Source organism: Cebus imitator, unplaced genomic scaffold (assembly GCF_001604975.1).
Source record: "Cebus imitator isolate Cc_AM_T3 unplaced genomic scaffold, Cebus_imitator-1.0 Scaffold112, whole genome shotgun sequence".
In the NCBI taxonomy this organism is placed as follows: domain Eukaryota; kingdom Metazoa; phylum Chordata; class Mammalia; order Primates; family Cebidae; genus Cebus; species Cebus imitator.
Window position 1 is genome coordinate 2,636,542 of NW_016107427.1, and position 22,312 is coordinate 2,658,853.

General features: G+C 47.4%; 1 protein-coding gene and 1 long non-coding RNA gene across 2 annotated transcripts in view; both read right to left on the bottom strand.

Annotated features, from left to right (window-relative positions):
- Positions 1-501: 501 nt before the first annotated feature.
- Positions 502-22,312, bottom strand: part of TRAPPC10 (trafficking protein particle complex 10) — a 92,876-nt gene continuing 71,065 nt past the window's right edge. Inside the window, exons 15-24 of the mRNA XM_037741990.1 lie at positions 22,175-22,197; positions 21,542-21,683; positions 18,624-18,782; positions 17,652-17,881; positions 15,753-15,853; positions 14,024-14,150; positions 11,867-12,037; positions 8,217-8,394; positions 4,107-4,301; positions 502-3,788 (exon numbers count right to left, since the gene is read on the bottom strand). Of these exons, the coding sequence (XP_037597918.1) occupies positions 3,550-3,788; positions 4,107-4,301; positions 8,217-8,394; positions 11,867-12,037; positions 14,024-14,150; positions 15,753-15,853; positions 17,652-17,881; positions 18,624-18,782; positions 21,542-21,683; positions 22,175-22,197 (1,565 nt within the window). The 3' untranslated portion in view covers positions 502-3,549. The remainder of the gene's footprint in view (positions 3,789-4,106; positions 4,302-8,216; positions 8,395-11,866; positions 12,038-14,023; positions 14,151-15,752; positions 15,854-17,651; positions 17,882-18,623; positions 18,783-21,541; positions 21,684-22,174; positions 22,198-22,312) is intronic.
- LOC108311291 lies at positions 6,814-8,184 on the bottom strand. The gene is made up of 2 exons (XR_005201856.1): positions 7,053-8,184; positions 6,814-7,013 (listed from the first exon to the last, which is right to left on the bottom strand). It is a non-coding gene; the product is annotated as an uncharacterized LOC108311291 (long non-coding RNA).

The window sequence follows — 22,312 nt, forward strand, 5'->3', positions numbered from 1 at the left end:
CCCCCGAGATACCTGCACTGGTAAACGTCTTTGTCCTTGTGAGCTATTGGGTAAGGAATTATGAATAAAGTCCCGAAAGCTGGCCGGCGCGGTGGCTTACGCCAGTAATCCCAGCACTTTGGGAGGCCGAGGCGGGTGGATCACCTGCAGTCAGGAGTTCCACACCTGCCTGGCCAACCTAGTGAAACCCCATCTCTACTAAAAATACCAAAATTAGGTGCATGCCTGTAGTCCCAGCTACTCGGAGGCTAAGGCAGGAGAATGACTTGAACCTGGAAGGCAGAGGCTGCAGTGAGCTGAAATCGCACCACTGCACTCCAGCATAGGTGACGGAGCCAGACTCTGTCTCAAAAAAATAAAGTCCTGAATGCTTCCTTCCCAAAAGGCAAATAATCTAGGCCCGAGAGTCAGAAGCAAGGACTAGGGAGAGAAAACAAGAAAATCTTCATATTACACACTGTTGTCACACCATGTCGCAGCAAAAGATCCAGGGCAAAACAGTTTCTTCTTAAAATGTATATTTTCAGAATTACAGTGCTTACATTTTAAACAGTCTTAATACAATGGTTTTAATCTAACAATATATTACATAATATGAAAAATGACTTTTCATAGTAAACCATGAAAATGTAATTAATACCTGCAGTGTCAAAGTCACCAACTTGTCACCTTTTCCAGTCACAGAATCCCAACACATTGGATTAATGATGGCTGTGGTTCTTACAGCCTGATGTATAGGATGAATAAATGTAGAGAAAGGAGCATTTTCATGAAAAATAAAATTTAAAAACCAGGTAGGATTTATTTTAAAGAACAAAGTTGAAAGGGAAATATTTAGATCAGCCCAGTCTGCCCTTTTATAAATAGTACAGCTTTTCCTTTTACATACAAACCCGGAGTGTTCGATTTCATCTTATTTTAAGCACTAAAGAAAAACTGAATAGAAGCCTGTGTGCATTTTCTCTGCTAATTCCAGATGCGATATCTGGCCTCTCCACTAAAAGTAATATCGAATCTGACCCTCCTATGCTGTGCTGACAGCAGAACTGTTGTAGGTAAAGTCATTTTCAGATTAAATACAATTTACACATTAGAATCAGAAGAGTTATAATCTTTCCAGTCATAGGACATCCCATGAAATTCACAAAAATTATAACTTACTTTATTTTCCATTTGACAGTATTTACATGTTCCACAGGTATTTGTAAAACGGCTTCAAATTCTTTGCTTTTTGAAACACACACATTGTATATCTGGCTTCACAATTATTTAACATCTCTTAAACCTTTATCAACAAAACCAGCCTGTCTCAAACACAGACCTTACTTTACATAAAACACAATAAAAATCCAGTTACAGTTACTCTTTTAGTACTTTTATGATGAGCATTAAGAAAAAAATGACAGTTTTGGGTGACATTTTTCTTTTGGCTTAAAGAGGCAAGAGCACTCGTAACACAGTTTGCAAAAGATCTTTTGGGTAATTAAGGGGAAAAAACTGTGATATATTTTATTTCATTCTGTTTTCAGGCAAGAAGACAGCGCCATAAACATTTTGAATTTCCCCTTCACTTTCTTCTTCTAAATATATAGGTAATTGGATAATTTCAACCTGGGAGTAGAACCAGTTACAAAAAAATCAAAGAGTAATAAATGAAACATTTAAGCACACCCCCTCTTCCGGAAAGTAAGAGAGAAAGCTACATTGAACACTGGGGAAGGCTCCCAGGCTGACCACGTGAATTACCTGGATAGGATAGAATCAAATCTCAGATCTCTTTATTCACAGGACTTGGTAGAAATGCAGGGCAATTGTCAATTTTTATGATAAGAAACCTTATTTTAGAAACCCTAAACTATCGTTAGATTCTGAAGTTCTAATTTGCTAACTAGTTTGACCAAGTTTGTTAGTTTTAAACTGCACATGAGGAAGATAAATTTCTGGAAAGTTTAATTAAATACACAATTATTTATCTTCTTTACACGTCTCCAATTTCTACAAATGAAAAAGACGTGGAAGGAAAAAAAAAATCATACCACATTTATTTACTGAACGAGCTAAGAAGACACAGAGAATACTGGAAATGATGCTGTGTCACGGTTCCCCGGCCTGTGTCTCCTTCCTCCCACGCCCCACCCCTCCCGCGAGCGAGCACAGTGCTGGGCAGGAACCCGGTGCCCCTCTCCACCACTCGCACATCCACGGGGATTCACACGAGGATTCACACGAGGGCCACCTGCTACTGGACCCCACTCCATCTGCTTGCACTAATCCTGTCAAGTTCAATTCCAAGCACATTTGCCCAGTAAATTAAGAGTACTCTATTTCATATGTACAAAAATACATCGCTTTGGAGAGCTGGAAAAGGTTTAATACATACAATACTTATTTACAAGCTGTGACTTTCACACCTGTAAAAACAAACACACTTCTTTTTGTCCTTGATTTTTGGTGCAACTTATAAACATTACATCAGTTAGTCTGTACTTTTAAAAATAATAAATCAACCATATGTACAATTAAATTTACAACCAAAAACAAATAATCCATTGGAACAGTGTGACTGCAACTCAGTAGACCAGCAGAGGACATTCCAGGACTTGAGTCCTTCCCCACAACTGGACTAAAAATACACTGAGGACCTCTCTCATCCTCACGATGGAACATTTTAATTTCTAAGACTTAAGGTGCAGAAGAAAAATAATGATTATACAGCTACAATTACATGTAAAGACTTTAAAGGGGACAGAAAAACAATATGTTAACCCCCACATATATAATGATAATTAAATTAAATACATATTTAATTCCCAGTGCATATGATATTCCATCAACATCATGGGGGACCACAGGGTTCCAAAAACATTTATCCCTAATAAGCCTCACCAGTGAGGCCCTCCTCACAGCTGGGTCTCAGCTCTCCTCAGTACCTTCATGTGGCTCCAGCTGTTGGGCCTCCCGGTCCCCCAGCTCCGGCACCCCAAGGCACAGAAGGGGTTATGATCCATCCCTCCCCCCGCCCACCTCCCCTAGAATGGGGTTACTGTAGAAAAGCACGACAGGATCTGTGGTAAACAGTTGTTTTACCCCTTAGGAGACACAAATCCACCCCGCTCAGGAAACTGGGCAGCTGTGTGACCAGAAAGGCACACACGTGTCACTAGACTGCGAGGCCTGCTGAGTGTCTGCCTGAAAGACAAATGGCCTTCCCTGAAGAGCCAGCAGGTAGAGGCTGCTCTGTGGAGACGGTGTGGGTGGAAGCTTTCACGAGCAGTGTGAGGTAGGGGGAGGGAGGCCGGGACTCTGAGCTAGCGGCGCGGGACACCAGCCAGAGGACCGGGTGAGAAAAGCAGGAAATCTGAGATCACGGGCAGCATGAAAACAACAACAGAACTCAGCTGGCCAGCTGCACGCTGACGCTCTCTGATATCCCCACAGCCAGGCAGTACCACGGAAGGTCTTATTGGAGCCAGAATGGAGAAGAGTCCAGTCACAGTCTCATAAAGTGCACTCCCAGCTGGGCCGTGGCGTGTGTTCACCCTACCGCTGTCATGTTACACTGACTTCCAGGACGTGGTCGTCTTGGCTGGGGATGACCAGGACTTGTGTGCCTGAGCTGGAGTTGAAGACCTGGCCGGCTGGCAGCGCCTGCAGCCGAGGCATGGGCAGGCCTTTGTGCTCACCGCTGCAGACCGACTGCATGCTGCCCCTGCTCTTGAGGCTGCTGCTGTCCGGCGGCTCGTCCCCATGCTTGTCTACTGACAGGCTGTCATTTTCTATCCAGCTGTCTGCAAAACACACAGGGAGTCAGACCCAAGCGCGCCGACACTCACCCGGGTACTGGCGAAGCCACACGGAGCCAGGCTGAACGTGCAGGCTGCCACCCGAGGCTGCCCCTTTCCAGAGCACTCTGCACACAGAGGCTCAGCCTTCAGAGCAGGTGCCTGAGACTTCTAACGGCAAACGAGGCTTCTGGTACTAGTTTCTACTGGCACTGAAAACATGCCACTAGTTCTCAAACCTGCTTTGTCACAAGTTTATCACCTCTCGCATAGTGATCACCTGCTCAAACACTGAATGTATACTTTTTCTTAAAAAGCCCTTACCAGCGTCCAGTTGGGAGGAGTGCGCAGAATGATGGGGAAGGTACTTGAACAGCTTGACGTCAGGCAGGGGGAGATACCCCGCGAAGAGAGGCATCACTTCCATGTGGACCCTGTGAGTGGCCTGAGCAGCCACTGGCATGGAGATGACACCGCAGCTTTTCCCACACACTGCCCAGTTGCTACTGTTGTCAACAACTGAAACGAGAGGAAGCGTTGTGTCACCTGGGACAGGCCTTCAGTACTTAGGCGAGAGTCATGGCCATGGTGACCCAATCCTCTCACCTGACGCTGTCCGATAAAACACTGGGACACCGAGCTCATGCCTTGCAGCTGTGCCTGAAGATAAAGCCATGCACTTTAAGGACGACAACACCTATTTCATTAAATCCAACATTCAGTTAGTTCTAGGTTAGAATCAAAGATGCTAGACGTGTATAGAAAACTGCTTTTTCCTGTGAGGTTAATAAATGAATAAACAAATAATGATTTAATTTTGATTTGACATCTCCCTGACATTTGTAATGTTTCATCCTTTGGCAGTTAAATGAGTTCCATCTGGTAAGTGGCAGTCTCCAAGCCTACTAGGTCTGAAGCCAACTCTGCCACTCAGAAGAGCCTCCAAGGCCTCTAGGCTTGATGGCCTGTGTACAGTGGTGAGAACACCACCGGCCTCACAGAGCTGCTTTTATAGGATGGAAAGAGAGTACGTAAGAGGGAACTATGAAAAGTTTATACAAAACTGGAATTCAGAGATGAAATTCGAAAATAAAAGCTTTATTTCTCAACGTAAGCTCAATTAAGGTCAAGACATGTTTGTAAGCAAAGATGCCGGGCATTTAGTCCATCCTTAAAGAACTGGGAGTTCTGAGAATTTAGCCATGTCAATGCGGTCTTTCTCTACGTTATTAGCAGAAGAAAAGTGGATGTCTTTCAAAGACTTTTTAAGACCAGGAAACAAAAAGAAGTCAGAAGGAGCCACACCAGGTCCACAGGTGGAGGCCTCATGATTTTCCATCAGGCCCTCACAGAGCTGCCCTTGTGTGGGGAGAGGAGCAGGCCAGAGCTTTGCTGTGGTGGAGGACGACTCTGGTGAAGCTTCCCCAGGGGCTTTGCTACCAAAACTCTTGCTGTCTTCCTCAGAACACTCTCATTATAAGCAGAGGCTGTTGTTTTCGGCCCTCCAGAAAGTCAACAAGCAAATGCCTGCGTGCTGTGGCCTCTGCTCTTGACCAGTCTGCTTGTGCTTTGGTGAGGCTGCCCACCCTGTGTCTGCTTTGTCTTGAGGATGGTGCTGGGAAGGCCACATTGCATCTCCTGTTACAGTTCTTTCAGTAAATGCTTCAGGATCTTGATCCCATGTGTTTGAAGTTTCCATGGAAGTTTCCATGCTGGTCTGCAGCAGACGGGCGTGCTAGGGTTTTGGCATCCACCAAGGGGAACCTTTGCCCACCTTTCAGTCATCACTGAGTAGCTGAGCCGACGTCTGTGGTGTTGGCTGTCGTTTTTGCTGTTCATCATCAGTTCTCTCTGATTAGGGCATGAGCAAGGGGAATGTGTTTTCCTTGAAAATGGATGTGGTTGGTCCACTGGCTGTGGCCTTCATCTTCAGCATCATCTCGACCCTTCTTAAAACAAGATATCCATTTGCAAACTACTAATTATTTGGGGCTCTGTCCAAAGAAATTCATAAACTTTTCATAAAGCTTCAATGATTTCACTATTCTTCCACCCAAGCTTCACCATAAATTTGATGTTGGTTCTTTTTTTTTTCTTTTTTGAGGCAGAGTCTCACTCTGTTGCCCAGGCTGGAGTGCAGTGGTATGATCTCAGCTCACTGCAACCTCCGCCTCCTGGGTTCTAGTAATTCTCCTGCCTCAGCCTCCCAAGTAGCTATAGGTGCCCACCACCATGCCTGGCTATTTTAAAAACTGAGATCTTATCAGTTAGCCTGCTTTGTCTTCAGGATAGTACTGGAAAGGTTCACCATGCCCGGCTAATTTTAAAACTGATGTCTTCTTCTTCTTAGTGCCTCGAACTAGATTCTGCTTAGTGAGTAAGAGCTTATTTTGGTGCAAAAAGTGTTGAAATCCATGCACAGTTTTTTCATAATGTATCTTCCACGGTTTTTTTGAAGACCCCTTGTATGTAAAGCACTTAGTACCATTCCTGGGACACGGCAGTGTCTTAATATATGGCAGGTGTTATTAGTAACATTAATGATTAAAACACAACCTTCATTTAATTCAATGCAATTCAAACACCTAAGTGATCATTCACTGGGACCAGTCCTGGAGATATGCAAGACGGGGATCCTGACCGTCCAGTAGTAGTCAACCTGGCAGAGGTCACAGCTTCCCATCATGAGGATACTGAGCAATGACCCAGGGAGTGACCAAAAGGCCAGGAGCAGCAGAGAAGGGCTCAGGGAGGTAGCCATCCTGTGGGTGGGGATGGGGGACCTCTGAGGACAGGGGCTACTGCAGGACACGCAGAGGCCCAGCAGTGTCAGGAGGAAGGCAATGGAGTGACGGTTCTCAGAGTGGCTCTCAGGGCACCCGCAAGCTCAAAGCTTTCACACTGCTGCACAGCCCTGCTGGGGCAACCACAGTGGCACGAAATGAGGAGCCAGACTGTGCAGTCATGACACTCACGTTCTTCACTCCCAGGAACTCACAGCAAAAACACAACAAAAATGCCATGCTTCATAACACAATGAAAATTGCTAATTTTATTCAATTCAGCTCCTGAGCACACTTTTTTCCAATTGACAAATGTTTATAGACTCATAAGAAGTCGCAAAAATAGTAGAGAGGTCACACACCTTCATCACCAGCTTCACCCAACTGTGCTATCTCACATAACACAGGAAGCTGACACTGGTGCCACACAGTGAACCAGGCCACCGAGCTCACTAGATTTTAGCACAGAGTGAACCAGGCCACGGACCTCACTGGATTTCAGCGCAGAGTGAACCAGGCCACGAAGCTCACTGGATTTCGGCGCCCAGTGAACCAGGCCGCGAAGCTTACTGGATTTCGGCGCCCAGTGAACCAGGCCGCGAAGCTTACTGGATTTCGGCGCCGAGTGAACCAGGTGGCCGACCTCACTGGATTTCGGCGCCGAGTGAACCAGGCGGCCGACCTCACTGGATTTCGGCGCAGAGTGAACCAGGCGGCCGACCTCACTGGATTTCGGCAGCTTTTACAGGCACTCTTTGGGTCTAATTCTGTGGCATCTGTCATGTGTATCTGGCCCAGAATTCTCATCACCACAAAGGATGGTCGCCTGCAGCCTCCCGCTGGCCCGTGCACCACTTCTCCTTCTGAGGCTGGCGTTTTGGGGATGTCATTTAGAAATGAAATCACACAGTACACCACTTTATAGGATTGGTGTTTTCCCTTGAGATCCAACCACGGCACTGCATGTGTCAACAGTCCCTTGTTTCACTGCTGAGGAGGAATCAGATGTGCCAGTTTGTTTAACCGCTCTTGAGCTGAAGGACATTTGAGTTATTTCCATGCTAGAGTACTGGTGTTCTTGACATCCTCTGTGTCTCTGCTGCAGAATGACAGCTGGCTCAGGAAAGCACATGGGCCGTACTCCATGCTGTGAGCTCAAGTAGCTGCTGTTTTCCCAGAACGCCTTTTTCACTTGAAAGGGCGCTGGGGAAGCTAGTCATTCAGTGTTGGCTATTTAGTAGACATTTGCTTCAAAATGAATAAGCTTGTAACTTCAAAGACAACAACACGAGTATTTGCTGCCAATGATGCCATCTGAGACTTTAAGCAAAAGTCAGAATTTTGAAAAACTTGCACTTGCCACGGTAAGCCTGACAGTCCTGATGCTCTCAGACCTCCCTGAGAGATCACAAATGCAGATTTTAAAAACTATTGTCACACAAAATGTGCCCACATTTGGAAGATCTGCACAATTCGGGAAACCATGTTGCCCAAATGACTAATGGCATGGTGTAACGCTATGAGACCTGGGTAAAAAGTCCACTCAAGATGCAAGATAGGGCTGGGTGCAATGGCGCATGCCTGTAATCCCAACACTCTGGGAGGCCAAGGCAGGAGGGTCGCTTGAGCCCACAAATTCGAGAATACCTACCTTCATACATAAGCTTTGTCGAAAAATGTTCATCAGATTCGGTCAGTGCTTCATCCTTATCCACCTCCAAGAGGTCTGAGAGCCTTGTGATCAGCACCTCCAGGGAGCAGAGGGAGCCTGTTCTGCAGTACTCCATTCCCGAAGGGGGAGAGATCTCAGCCTTCACATTGTATAATGTCTGGGCAGGAAAGGGAGAGAAAAGAAAAGAAATGTGCCTAAGTGGTCTTAAAAAACGCAACTAGAGGCAAGGACGGAGCTGCCTGCAGACCCTGGAGAGCTAAGGAAAGACGCACATCTGCTCGGCTGGCCTTGGAGCAACTGTGGCCAGTCCCTCTCAGTAATTCCCACCGGAGAGCGATGCAATGTTTTCCCAAGTCCTACACTCTGAACCTTAACATCCTTCTTTAAATTACAAACATTTTCAGGCAGGAAAAAAGGACAGCACAGCAACCCTCCAGCCGCCTATCACCCAGATCCCAAGATCTCAGCACTTTGCTGCCTCAGCGTCATCTATCGATCCACATACATTTCTGTAATTGCCTGAGGTATTTTAAAGCAAATTTCGGGCCAGGCACGGTGGCTCACGCCTGTTATCCCAGCATTTTGGGAGGCTGAGGTGGGCAGATCACGTGAGGTCAGGAGTTTGAGACCAGTGAAACCCCATCTCTACTAAAAATACAAAAATTAGCCAGGCGTGGTGGTGGGTGCCTGTAATCCCAGCTACTTGGGAGGCTGAGGCAGGAGACTCGCTTGAACCCAGGAGGTGACGGTTGCAGTGAGCTGAGATCATGCCACTGCATTCCACCCTGGAGACTCTGTCTCAAAAAATAAAAATAAAAAATAAAGCAAATTTCAGACAACCTGTTATTTTGCCCCATCTACTTCAGTATACATTGCTAAACACTAAGGACTTTTTCTTACCAAACACAATGCTATTATCACAACTAGCAAAATCAACAGGAAGTCCTTGGCATCACTCAATTCAGTCCATAATCTAATTTCTCCATATTTAGTTTCCATAATCAATCTATGCTCAGTGGCTATTCAAACATGCTTAGCATTCTACCACCACACATGACAAACAATCAAAACCCATCTGCTACTGCAAAGATGAGAAAGGGCTCACCCACTACAAACTGGCAGTTCCACTTCTAAAGGGATGGAGAGAGAGAGAGAGAGAGAGGTGGGGAGAGACAGAGAGAGACAGAGAGGGGGGCAGGCAACTTAAAAGTGTTCTGCTGGTATTGTAAAATGTTCAAAGAGATTTCGGTGTTCGTCTGGAGTCTGAGGCCATTTGCTGGGAGTTCACAGCCTAAACAGCAATTCCAAGAGTGGCCTTTCTCAGTGATCTACCAAATCCCCAATTACCTCTGTTCAGGCATGGGACAAACTCCCACCAGTTTCTAGAAGGGCCATGCTGGGACTTCCTGGGGCTCTCAAGCCACAGGGCAGAAAGGATCCCAAACACACAGATGCAAAAGTGCCAGTTGTGTGCCCAGGTGCCCGCAGGTCCTGGGAACTGAAGCAGTGGAACGCTGCCCTAGAGGCCCACTCAAACACCTCCCGTTCCTGAGACACTTCCGGCTGGAGCACAGTCTGAATATTTCTGTGCTACAGAGAGGATGCAGATTTGCCTCAGGGCCAGGACACCCAGAGCTGCAGCAGGAGGAAGAGAGAGGGGTGTGCGTGAACACTGCTCCTGGCCGCGCCTGGGAAGGAGAATCGTGGGGAGGAGGGACAAGCACGGCCCAGGGCAAGCAGCAGGGCCTCACCTGGCAGCCCCTGGGGCTCAGGCACAATAACCAGAGTTGCGGAGCCTCTTCAGAGAGAAATGTGAGCACTGACAGATAGCTTGTCTCCCACAAGGGGGCCAGGGCCACCGCGCAGGGAGGAAAGCGTCTTTATGACAAATGGGATAGGGAGAGCTGATGGGTCACAAACAAATTTGGACCCTACCTCTCACCATACACAAAAACTAAGTCAAAGTAGATCATAGACCTAAATGTAAGTGCTGAAATTACCAACATCTTGGAAGAAAATGCAGAAGAAAATCTTTTTGACCAAAGGAGATGATTTTCTAAGTCCAAAACAAAAAATTCAAGTAATAAAAGAGAGAGCTGAATTGGATTTCATCAAAATTTAAAACTTTAGTGCTTCAAAGGACAACAAATGGAAGAAAATATTTGCAAATCATATATAAGGCCTGGTACCTGGGATATATGAAGAACTTACAACTCAAAAATAAATAACTCTATTTAAACTTGGGGAAAGGATCTGAACAGACATCCTTCCAAAGAAGGCAGAAAAATGGGCCCCACGCCCACAGGAAGAAGCACGACATTACCAGGCACTGGAGAAATGCCCGCCAACTGGGACAGCCACAAGCAAAAAGACAGTGGGACAAGTGCTGGCCAGAACCCACTATGTTGCTGGTGGGAATGTAGGGCACTCTGGAAAAAGTTTGGCAGTTTCTTCAAAAAACTAACCATAGAGTTACCACGACTCAGAATTCCATCAGGTATTTACCGGGAGAATTGAACAGATGTGACCACAGAAAAAGTACTTTGGCCGGGCGCAGTGGCTTACGCCTGTAATCCCAGCACTTTGGGAGGCCCAGGTGGGTGGATCACTTGAGCCCACTAGTTCGAGACCAGCCTAGGCAACATGGCAAAACCCCATCCCTACAAAAAATAAAAAAATTAGCCAGGTATGGTGACGTACGTGTGCCTGTGATCCCAGCTACTCAGCAGGCTGAGGTGGGAAGATCATGAGCCCAGAAGGTTGAGGCTGCAGTGAGCTCTAATTGTGCCACTGCACTCTAGCCTGGGTGTCAGAGAGACCCTGTCTCATAAATAAATAAATTATTTATATATAAATTATACCATTATTAGATTTCATTTATTTAATAAATTTATAATCTTATTAATTCATTTAAATTTTTTATTAAATAGTTCTAAAACATGAAGGTCAAAACAATTTGTCTTGGTTGGAAGAAGATAGAGAAAAAACTGCTGATTAAAGACAAACACTTCAAATAAACATTGACAATTTCAAACAGTAAAGAGAAGAAAAGGAAGTATCACATATTGCACATTAGGTGAAAGAATCTCACTAACGGAACACAAACGCACACCTGTATCTACTCAGCTAGCTCCATGCTACTCTTCATCCCACACTCAGATTGGCTTCTACCAAATGATGCACAAGTTCTAAGAGAATCTTCACAATATTCAGCTGGCAGGTTTTCATACGTTTTAAGTTTTTCTTTTAAAATCTAGAGGTATGCCTTAGAAAGCAATGCCCCTGCAGTTGAAATGACTCCCAGAAATATTTCCAGGAAGTTATTCAGTCAACATAAGGGAAAAAGATAGAAGAGAAAAGGAGTCTTTGGGCTTTCCAATGACAAACACTCCTCTTAGAGATGCTCCAGGAGTGTGGGCAGCTCAGCTGTGTCACTTGAGAAGGGCCCAGGGTTCTAAACTAAAATAAAGACAGTCAATGATTCAACTACCCCAAGAATTAACTGCTTTTCTCAAGCTGCTCCTTCATTACATTGAAAGAAGTTGTCTATTCAGTGCTTCAGATTATAAAGAACATAATGCCATCTTTCATTTTCCTGCCCCACCTTCCCAAAATAATATATCACGTACGAAAAAATTTTCCACTTGAAATTCGTAAGTATACGGCTTTAAGGAGACAGACAGCTGTTCCTCAGAAGCTGGGGAGAATCCAACAGAGAAGCGGCAATGCAGAGGAGGAGGAGGCTCTTCTGTCCACGTCAGCTCCCAGACAAAGAACAGCGACTGCTGGCTGTGGATGTGCTGCAAAGAGAGCCGGCTGTCACTGTTCACGCAGTACCAGAAACCTCAAAGATGAAACAGACACTGCAGCGAAACGCACGTCACGCGAAGGGTGCTGAGGAGAGACACCATGAGCTGGCCCCTGCCTCGCTGCACTCCTCTGCACGCTGCTCTGGGCCCCGCAGCACCTGCCCCTGCCCTGACTCCCTCTGCCTGGCCTTGTCCCACCAGAAGATTATACAAAATTGGTACATGTTTAATTTTTTATGATTCCGTAAGTTTTATATCAGATCATCAAACGATAGCTTAATTTTTTTTCCTTTTTGAGATGGAGTCTCACTCTGTCCCAGGCTAGAGTGCAGTGGTGCGATCTCAGCACACTGTAACCTCTGCCTCCTGGGTTCAACCGATTCTGTCTCAGTCTCCTAAACAGCTGGGATTACAAGCACACGCCACCATGCCCAGCTAATTTTTTTTACTTTAGTGGAGACGGGGTTTCACCGTGTTGCCCAGGCTGGTCTTGAACTCCTGACCTCAGGCAATCCACCTGCCTCAGCCTCCCTAAGTGCTAGGATTACAGGCATGAGGCACCACACCTGGCCAATTTTTTTTTTCCTTTTTTTGAGAGCGAGGGTCTCACTTTGTCACCCAGGCTGGAGTGCACTGGCACGATCACAGCTCATTGCAGCCCGACCTCCCAGGTTCAAAAAATTCCCTCACCTCAGCTTCCCAGGTAGCTGGGACTACAGGCTCACACTACCATGCCTGGCTAATTTTTGTATTTGTAGACATGAAGTTTTGCTATGTTGCCCAGGCTGGTCTCAAACTCCTGAGCTCAAGTGATCCACCTACATGGGCCTCCCAAAGTGTTGGCATCACAGGTGTGAGCCACCATGGCCAGCCAAAGGATGTTAATTAGTATATAATATATCCCATGCAGCTCCGAAACAGGGGAATACATCATCAATCAATTAAAAAGTATATCTTGGCTGGAGGCAGTGGCTCACACCTGTAATCCCAACACTTTAGGAGGCTGAGGCAGGTGGATCACCTGAAATCAGAAGTTTGAGACCAACCTGACCAACATGGTGAAACCCTGTCTCTATTAAAAATACAAAAATTAACTGGGCATGGTGGCACTTGTCTGTAATCCCAGCTACTCGGGAGGCTGTGGCAGGACAATCGCTTGAACCCGGGAGGCAGAGGTTGCAGTGAGGCAAGATTGCACCATTGCACTCCAGCCTGGGCAACAAGAGTGAAACTCCATCTCAAAAAAGGATAAATAAAAATTTTAAAAATAAAATAAAAAGTAAGTCTTTACATCCAGCCAATTATTTTATATTTAAGTTAATTTAGGAACCAGCACAACCTAATGTGTGGACTGAACACCACTATTACATGTAAAGTCCACATCTACGAGCACAGTGACAAGCTCCAGTAATATCTAAAAGAGCGGGTAGAAAATCCTTTGAAAATGATAAAGATTCAGACACCCATTAAGAAAGTCTTTGATCTCTAAACACGCAGCATTTACTGCCTAAAAACACGTGAAAAGTAAACAGAAAAAGCAAGCTCAAGATTCAGCCAGGCCGCAGGGCATGAGCATGGCTCTTTCACAAAGGCCCCAACGCCAGGCACCGTCGCTCTGGCACAGGCAGGCGTCGGGTTATGGGCGGAGTGGAGAAGTGCCCATGCAACCAACAGCGCGTTCAAACAGAAGCTTGGATCTGCACACGTATCTACGCATACAGCGGGACCAGTTTCAGATTGAATTCTTTTAAAGAGAATTCATCCATCCGGCCACCCACTCACTCTGCACGTGAAAAAGGACCCGCCGGTGGCAGCAAGCCCCAATCCCGCCTGAGAACAGCTGGGGCTGCACAGAAGCCTCCGCGCGTCAGCAGGGCAGCCATCCTATCATAAAGCTGGATCGCAACACACAGCGCATCGTTTCCGTACCCTCTGGTTCTCTGCTGAGCAGCTTATGCTCAGGTCCACAATGTTTACCTGCTGGGACTGCGTGTTCAGGGGTACTAGCTGTAGGTCGGTACTATTGCGGGTATCCACAAGGTAACTATCTGACAGCTGGAAGTCAAGTTCTGACAAATTCTCGACACAAACTTGAACATATTTCCTAAAGCAGAAAAACAAGAAGTATTATTTAGATAAGTAAGAACTTTATTAAATATATCTTAGCTTTGTTAAGGAGACCCTCTCTGCCTGGGGAATCAAAAAAGCAACCTAGCAAAGTACACTAAGTTGTTGCATATATTTCTCCTTCAGATTTCACATGGAAAAGTATCAGAAAAAAATAAACCTTATTGGCCGGGCGCAGCGGCTCACACTCGTAATCCCAGCACTTTGGGAGGCTCAGGTGGGCAGATCATAAGGTCAAGAGACCAAGACCATCCTGGACAACATGGTGAAATGCTGTCTCTACTAAAAATACAAAAATTAGCTGGACATGGTGGCATGTGCCTGTAGTCCCAGCTACCGGGGAGGATAAGGCAGAAGAATTGCTTGAACCCAGGAGGCAGAGGTTACAGTGAGCCAAGGTCACACCATTGTACTCCAACCTGGTGACAGAGTGAGATTCCATCTCAAAAAAATAAATAAAAAATAAAAAACCTTTTTAAAGAGGTGATTTCTGTGAGGAAATGGAAGAATACAGTTTCTGACTAGCCTTATTAAGTGATTATGGCTGGTCACCCTCACTGGCCTGTGGGAAGCCAACGGGGAGAGAGGGGGGCCCTCATCATTAGAGGTGAAGACTCTCCACTGAGAGACAAAGGTTCTTTTAGAGATTATTGATATTTTTAAGCATTAAATCTACAGCTCCTTTTGCTGTGATTTGAAGGGGGAAAAAGCTGCTACTGTAATATTCCACTGTAAATATGGTTCTGACATTTGTGTTTAAAAATTATCCAAACGTCATCAATGGATAAAAGTTGTGGTGAGAGGCCTGGCCAGCATCCCGAGCCCAGTGGTCAACGCTAGCACCCTCACTAAGGTGGGACACCTGGACACCGTGGGCCTCCCAGTGCAGTCAATAGGAAGCCCACAGCCTCGCCTGGCTCAAAGCAGAATCAGAGTCTCCTCAAGCTTCTAGGGCAGCTGCTTTCCACGGGGGCAAGTCAGCCCCACCCAGAGGACACTAGGCAATGTCAACAGACATCTGTTGCTGCCACCCCTGGGGGTGGGGCGTGCTACTGGCATCTCACGGAGAGCCTGGGTGCGGCTCAACACCCTACAGCACATAGGCAGCCTCTAAAACAGTCATCTGGCCCAAAATGTCACTAGTGCTGAGCTTAAAAGCTCCTGTCCTAGAAGTTGCAGGCAATTGACAAGAGATACAGGGACAGGAGAACTAGTGAAACAAATCCAGCCAGGTCCAGGAAAGCGGGCCTCCAGGGCACATCTGGCCTGAGTGTGTCAGCAAGTCGATGGCTTGAAAATAGGGGGAAAAGGATGAAAAGAGATCTAGTGGTCAGGCGGAGATTTTGGACCCAAGTCACACAAACCAAGGGTCATTTTTCAGACAGCTGGGAACATCTGAATATGAACTGGGAGTCACAGGATACCAGGGAATTGTGAATTTTAAGAGATGAACAACGGCCTTGTGGTCATATAAGAAGACATCCTTGCTCATCAGGGAGGCCAGCTTTGAACATGAGGAACCCTCACTTAGGAGAGTCCCGGGAAAGGAGCTAGGGCCCGCACACCACACTTCCATTACCGTGTTCCTGAGGACAGCAGGGCGTGCGTGGTCCTGAAGGGTACACTGAAGGTCAGTGCGATGACCGTGGAGTAGATGGACCACGGGCAGTCAATCGACACCTGAGGAGGAAGCACAAGGACACACTCTCAGACCACTCTCCCGATGGACAGCACAGCCACCACCGCTGCTGCCCAGACACACCTGCAATGCCTGCCCATGCCCTAGACATTTAATTATGGCTTTAACCACTCATTATCCGGGAAGCAAAACTTTACCCAACACATGCACAAACCAACAAGAAACAGGAAGCTGCACGCCAACAAGAGAAATGAACACAGAACTGATGAGATGTGCCCGCACCACCAGATTCATCTCAACAGTGGAAGAGCTCAGCTGTCCCCTACGCAGCAGGCCCACCTGCTTTCCCATGCACGCAGGGCTGAGAAGCCAGGCATGTTCCCATGTGCACAGGGTTTAGACAAAGTACCTTCAGTCATATATTTCCAGATGACATTACTCAATCAGTAATGACCTCAAATTTAATGAATTATCTAAGTATTTAATCCATGTGAGGCTAAATATGTAACTGAAAACCAAATCAATTTTGGGGCACAGTGAGGACAAAGCTGTAACAGCCCTTAAAGGCAGGAAGGAAGCAAGTCCCAAGCCTTATTTCTCACAGGGAGGAGGTGAATACATCAGCATGCACGCTGCCAGCGCCAGGAAGAGCAGGATAACATAGCACACAGCACAGGCAGTGCCAGGGAAGAGCGGGATGCTTGAGCACACAGCACGGGTGCCACCAGGGAAGAGCGGGATAAAATGGTACACAGCATGGGCAGCGTCAGGGAAGAGCAGATACTCGAGCACACAGCACGGGCAGCGCCAGGGAACAGCAAGATGGCACATCACGCAGCACAGACAGCACCAGGGAAGAGCAGATACTTGAGCACATGGCACGGGCGGCGCCAGGGAAGAGCAACATGGCATGGCACACAGCACAGACAGCACCAGGGAAAAGCAGATACCCAAACACACAGCACAGGTGCCGCCAGCACCAGGGAAGAGCAAGATGGCATGGCACACAGCACAGACAGCACCAGGGAAGAGCGGATACTCAAACACACAGCACAGGTGCCACCAGTGCTGTGTGCTCCTGCTAAGCTAAGCGCCACCTTCATGAATGGTGAATGTCTGTATGAGTTAGGGGAAAGAAACTTCCTCAGGTCTCTTCAAAAACTGAACATGAAAACATTGTTCTTCAGGCATGGACTTGTCTGAGAACTTCATGCTTTGGAAGGATGGCATTCCTTGCCCTTTTCCCCACACTGCTCTTGGGCATATACTGTGACCCTTGGGCTATTCCACACAGCCCTCAGGACTGACTTCTGGCCTAGAAGACTTGGGTACACCCTGAATAACACAATGTAGACACATTCCATGAGCTGATTTCCTGTGGATCTGGGACCGAAATCACATCCCTCTCAAGTAACTGTCAATAAGTACCAGCACCAAAGCCTAAAAGGAGACAGCTCCTCCCTGGCTGAGCCCATGATGCCTCAGTGGACAGACACTGACACACACGACACAGACCTCCTATGGCCTCGTCACTGGTCAAATGGACAATGCCCCACGCCTAACGCCCCTCATGCCCAGGCCGCGCCGGACCTCTTACACTATACTCCCTGGGCCCTGGAGCCAAGAGGGAAAGGTAGAGCCGGCTTGTCTCTGTCCTTACAAAATGCACCCCTTATCTAAGAGGGGGTGATTCACAGACAGAACTGCTGAACAGAGGCCCAGGGCGTCAGGAATCAGAAGGAGCCAGGCTAACACCAGGCTTCACTACACCGCCTTTCCCAGCAGGCGGGCAGGCGGGGGAGGCCCCACGAGCTCAGCTCCTCCACTGCCCCTCCTCACTTTGTGGTCTGTGGTAACCATGCAGTGGCCAGTTTTCTGTTTGTCCTTATGCTTCCTATGGGGCTCTGGCGTCCCCAGCATGTCACTCTCCCCTCCGAGTGCTGGGGCTGAAGGTAAAGAGAGAACTTCCAGTTCAAATTCAATCACATGGTACGCAGGCGCGGTAGGCAGACTGATGCTTGTGACCTTGTCGGAGGACTGAATCCGGAGCGCGGCGTCAGAAGACTGTTCTATGAAAGACAGAAAAAGTCACTTCAAAGCTGATCCCTTGGTTTCACTTGTCCTTCTCCTTACAGCAGCTGATGGCCCATCCGTGATGCCACTACCCAACTCTTCCCGCTCCTGCGCACCTGGCAAGCAAACCCAAGAACAAAGCCCCTAGGCCAGAGCAGCCCAGTGTGAAAGCTGACAGGCAGCAGTCCAGACCCATCACTGCACTCAAGCTGAAGACAGGAAAAGGCATTTCCACGGGCTCACCCAAGTCCTGTGAATGTCCCTGCAAGGCATTCTCCCATTCCACGTCATCCACAGAGCCACCCCCACCCCCAGGGGAACAGGGTTCTCTCCTTCCCGTTCGCCATGGCTAGGGGCTGGGAGGATAGGATTGCTCAGGGCTCTGAACGACTCCCACAGGGCTGCTCTGCTTCGGCTTCTTGGGAGCAGGGCCAGCCTGGGGTGGACAGGGTCTGACAGGCATTGCCATGGGCCATGACCCCAGCCGTGACACCACATCTCCTAATCCTCAGCCAGGCGAACACTGCCCAGCCACCCAGCGTGTGAACCACTCTCGGTCTATAACCTCAAACGGATTCCAGCCCAGGCACCAGGCCGCAGTGCTCCTACGAAACACTGACTTCAGACACTGCTGAGGGGCATTCAACGGGACAACAGCAAGGCCAGGCTCACCCTCACACCCACGAGGTGCAGGGCAAGGTGGGCGTCCTCCTTGGGCCTGGATGGACAGCGCCTCACCTCTTGTGTTAGAGTAGACCACGGCCCTGCTCTCCACCGGGCACAGAAATAGCATGGCTTCTGCATTGCTGAGCTGCAGGCTGTCTCCATTCTTTATCGTATAATGGCCAGTAGTGACGGTGAACTTGACCTTCTGAGGAATGCCTGCCAGAAGACTATCTAAAGGAAAAGAGATCACGGCTCAGCACCACTGCCAACCAGAAGACAGCAACTCCGGGCCTGCAACGGGGTGTAAAGGGGCTCTGTTTCTTTTACTCTGAAAGATTTACTCCTTTGGGATCTCCATGAATTCTCTCTATTTCCATTCCCTTCTGCCCTAACTTTTCATCTCAATGAGGTGGACTACAGGGTTGAGGGGGAACCTTGCTGGGAAGAAAGAATTCTCAGTCCAGGAGTCTTATCCCCATCTTGGTTTAGCAAGTCAGAGATTATGATCATGACTATGTCTCTGAGGGTCATAAAATTTACCTGCCAGTAAGTCAGCAAGAGAGAATCAGATAATGAGGCTTAAGAAGAGACTAAACAGAGGCCGGGCACAGTGGCTCAAGCCTGTAATCCCAGCACTTTGGGAGGCCGAGGCGGGTGGATCACGAGGTCAAGAGATCGAGACCATCCTGGTCAACACGGTGAAACCCCGTCTCTACTAAAAATACAAAAAAATTAGCCAGGCGTGGTGGTGGGTGCCTGTAATCCCAGCTACTCGGGAGGCTGAGGCAGGAGAATTGCCTGAACCCAGGAGGCGGAGGTTGCGGTGAGCCGAGACCGCGCCATTGCACTCCAGCCTGGGTAACAAGAGCGAAACTCCGTCCCAAAAAAAAAAAAAAAAAGAGACTAAACAAAACCTGACTGTGCTGGCGCTATTGAGAATGTTCTCTGGCTTTTTCAGCTTCGGGCCACAGGCTCTCGGGGTAAGAACAGTCAGCAGTCAGGTGGCTCCCCTCACTTCCAGACAGCAATCAGAGGTGTGGGCAGGGGGCGAAGTGAGCTGAGGCCTCTAGGAATCCTGTTGCAGGGAAGGCAGAAGGAAGGCAAGAAGCAGGACTGGGGGGAGAGTGGACAGAGACAGGGGACACTAGGTGGGAGGGCAGGGCATGCTGGCTGGTGTGTCAGCTCCCCACGGGAATCGAGTTCAGCTTCTCCACACAATGTTCTCTGATGGAAGAAGAAGACAGACTACCGGGTTCCACACCTGACAGCCTTTGCTGGTGGCCACACAAGAGGCATACATGTGGAAAAACAGGGGAAGGGGGAGTAAACAGAAAAATGCTTCTTGTGATGTTTTTTCCAAATGGAAGAAACAGGCAAATAAATTGTTCTAGCCTGAACAAAGGAGACACTCACTCACTCCTGTTCAGCTGCCACGTGTTCTTCAATCATTTGTTAATATCAACTCCTTCCAATTTCAGGACTTATCAAAAGGACAATAGCTTTAAAATCATCACTTTCAAAGGAAAATTTTTTTTTTTTTTTTTTTTTTTTTAAGAGATGGAGTTTTGTTCTGTCACCAAGGCTGGAGAGCAGTGGCACAATCACAGCTCTCTGCAGCCTCAAACTCCTAGGCTCAGGAGGCTGAGGCAGGAGCCTGAGCTGGGACTCCAGCCTGTAGCTGGGACTATGGGTGCTCAAACTACACCCGACTAATTATTTTACTTTCTTATTTTGTAGAGATAGGGTTTCATCATCTTGCCCTGACTGGTTTGCCCATGCTGGTCTCAAGCCTTAGCCTCCCAAAGTGCTGGGATCTGAGGATAGAATATAAGTAAATCTAGTGTTTAGCATTTGAAATGTACTTCTAAGCAGGAAATTATATACATATTTATTAAACTCTGTGGTTAGACATTAGCTGCTACTCAGCTAATATGACACTGTAAGATATACACATAGTCTTCAACCCCATTTCCAGGCATACTGGCTCCCAAATTCCTTAGAATCTCCAAAGTGATGTGTTTTTGTAGGCTCATGAGTTGACTGGAGGCTGGCAGTCCCCAAGCCAGCTTCAAGGTGGGGACTGGTCACCAGAATGACCAAAGCAGAAGTAGAGGGTTGCCCCTTTCAGCAGCGCCACCCGGCCTCCAGGGAGGAAAGAGGGGCTGAAGATCAAGTGGCTTATCCGTGGCAGTGGTTTAATCAATCACGCCCGTGTAATGTTGCCTCCATAAAAAACAAAGGACAGGATTTGGAGAGCTTTCAGGCAGCTGAACACATGAAAGTTCCTGAAGGGTGACACCCAGGGAGGGCACGGAAGCTCTGCACCTCTTCCCCCATACCTCACCCTATGAATTTCTTCAACTATATACCTTATAATCAACCCATAAACGTGTTTCCCTGAGTTCTGTGAGCTGTTCTAACGAATTAAACCCAGAAAGGGGGTTGTCGGAAGCCTGGTTTCTAGCTAGTTGCTCAGGAGCACAAGTAGAAGAACCCTGGGCTGGCAGCTGACATGGGAAGTCGGGGACTGTCTTGGGGACTGAGCCCTCACCCTGTGGTGTCGGCTCCAGAAGACAGGGCCAGAACTGAATGAACTACAGGACTGCTTGTGGGGCTGACTGCTTGCTGGCTGGCAGGGGGAAATCCCTGCACACTTGGGCCCAGAAGTCCTCTGCAATGATTATTAGGCTGAATGAGCAACAGAAAAAACACTTGAGTTTCTTTTTTTCCACTCTCAGAGCTAATTCTTCTGTGTTTCTTATTTTCAGATGCACCATGTTTATTAAACATGAAAAACCAATTATAGGAAAGCAAATATTCAGATAAACAAAAGACGCAGTCAGCTAGTTCCCAGGCAAAATTTCCATTATGTTACCCAAAACATCTCTTAAAGGCAGACACAGCTAAAAACTATGAGAAGCCTGGCATCTCAGCAGGTCCCCTCAGAACCGCCCAGAGCGTGCCTCCCGAAAGGCTGGGGACCCACTCACCAGCCAGCGGCTCCACGTGTAGCTGGGGCTCCTGTGAGTACACGTCGTACTGCACAATGGGGTAGATGTGAGGAAGGACGAACCACACAGAGCCCACCGAGGCGCACAGCTGCCTGAGTGTATACGTTCCGGGTTCCTTGGCCTAGGGTCAGAACATCAGGCATTGGAAAGCACGTCACCCAGTTCTGTTGTTAGGAGCTTCCTGCAGTGGCGCTGTGCAGGGGTTTCTCTAAACTGCAAAAAGGAGTGAACTTCTTTCCCTCTTGCTCCCCCAGCTCTTGTGTCTAAACTTCTAAGCTTGGGCTGTTCAGAGGCCCTCAGAGTCTCTCAATTTATGATTTTCTGAGTAACTGATGGTTAAATTTAACTTTAATATTTTCAACTTAATAAACTGTATTTGTGGCACGCTCTTTAAAGAGTGTATTTAGTAGAGATATTCAGCACGAGATTTAAACCCTGCTCTAGACTAAAAAAGTGACAAATAGTACTTTCCACAAGACTGATGCCATAAAATCATGAGAAAAAGTAAACAATTATGGAATATTTTATTCATATAGCGATAACAAGGAACACTGGCAGGAAAACACAACTCAAATAGTCTCAAATACAAATCCTGTTATTAGTGGAACTCACAGGATATGCTATGTCAGAGAAAACTTTTTGTTAGAGGGGGTGAGAAGCACCAGTTCTGAGACCCAGCCAGCCACAAAAGGAAAATAAGGTTGAACAAGAAACTGTACCACCTTCTTTGAAATGCAGATTTTCATACAC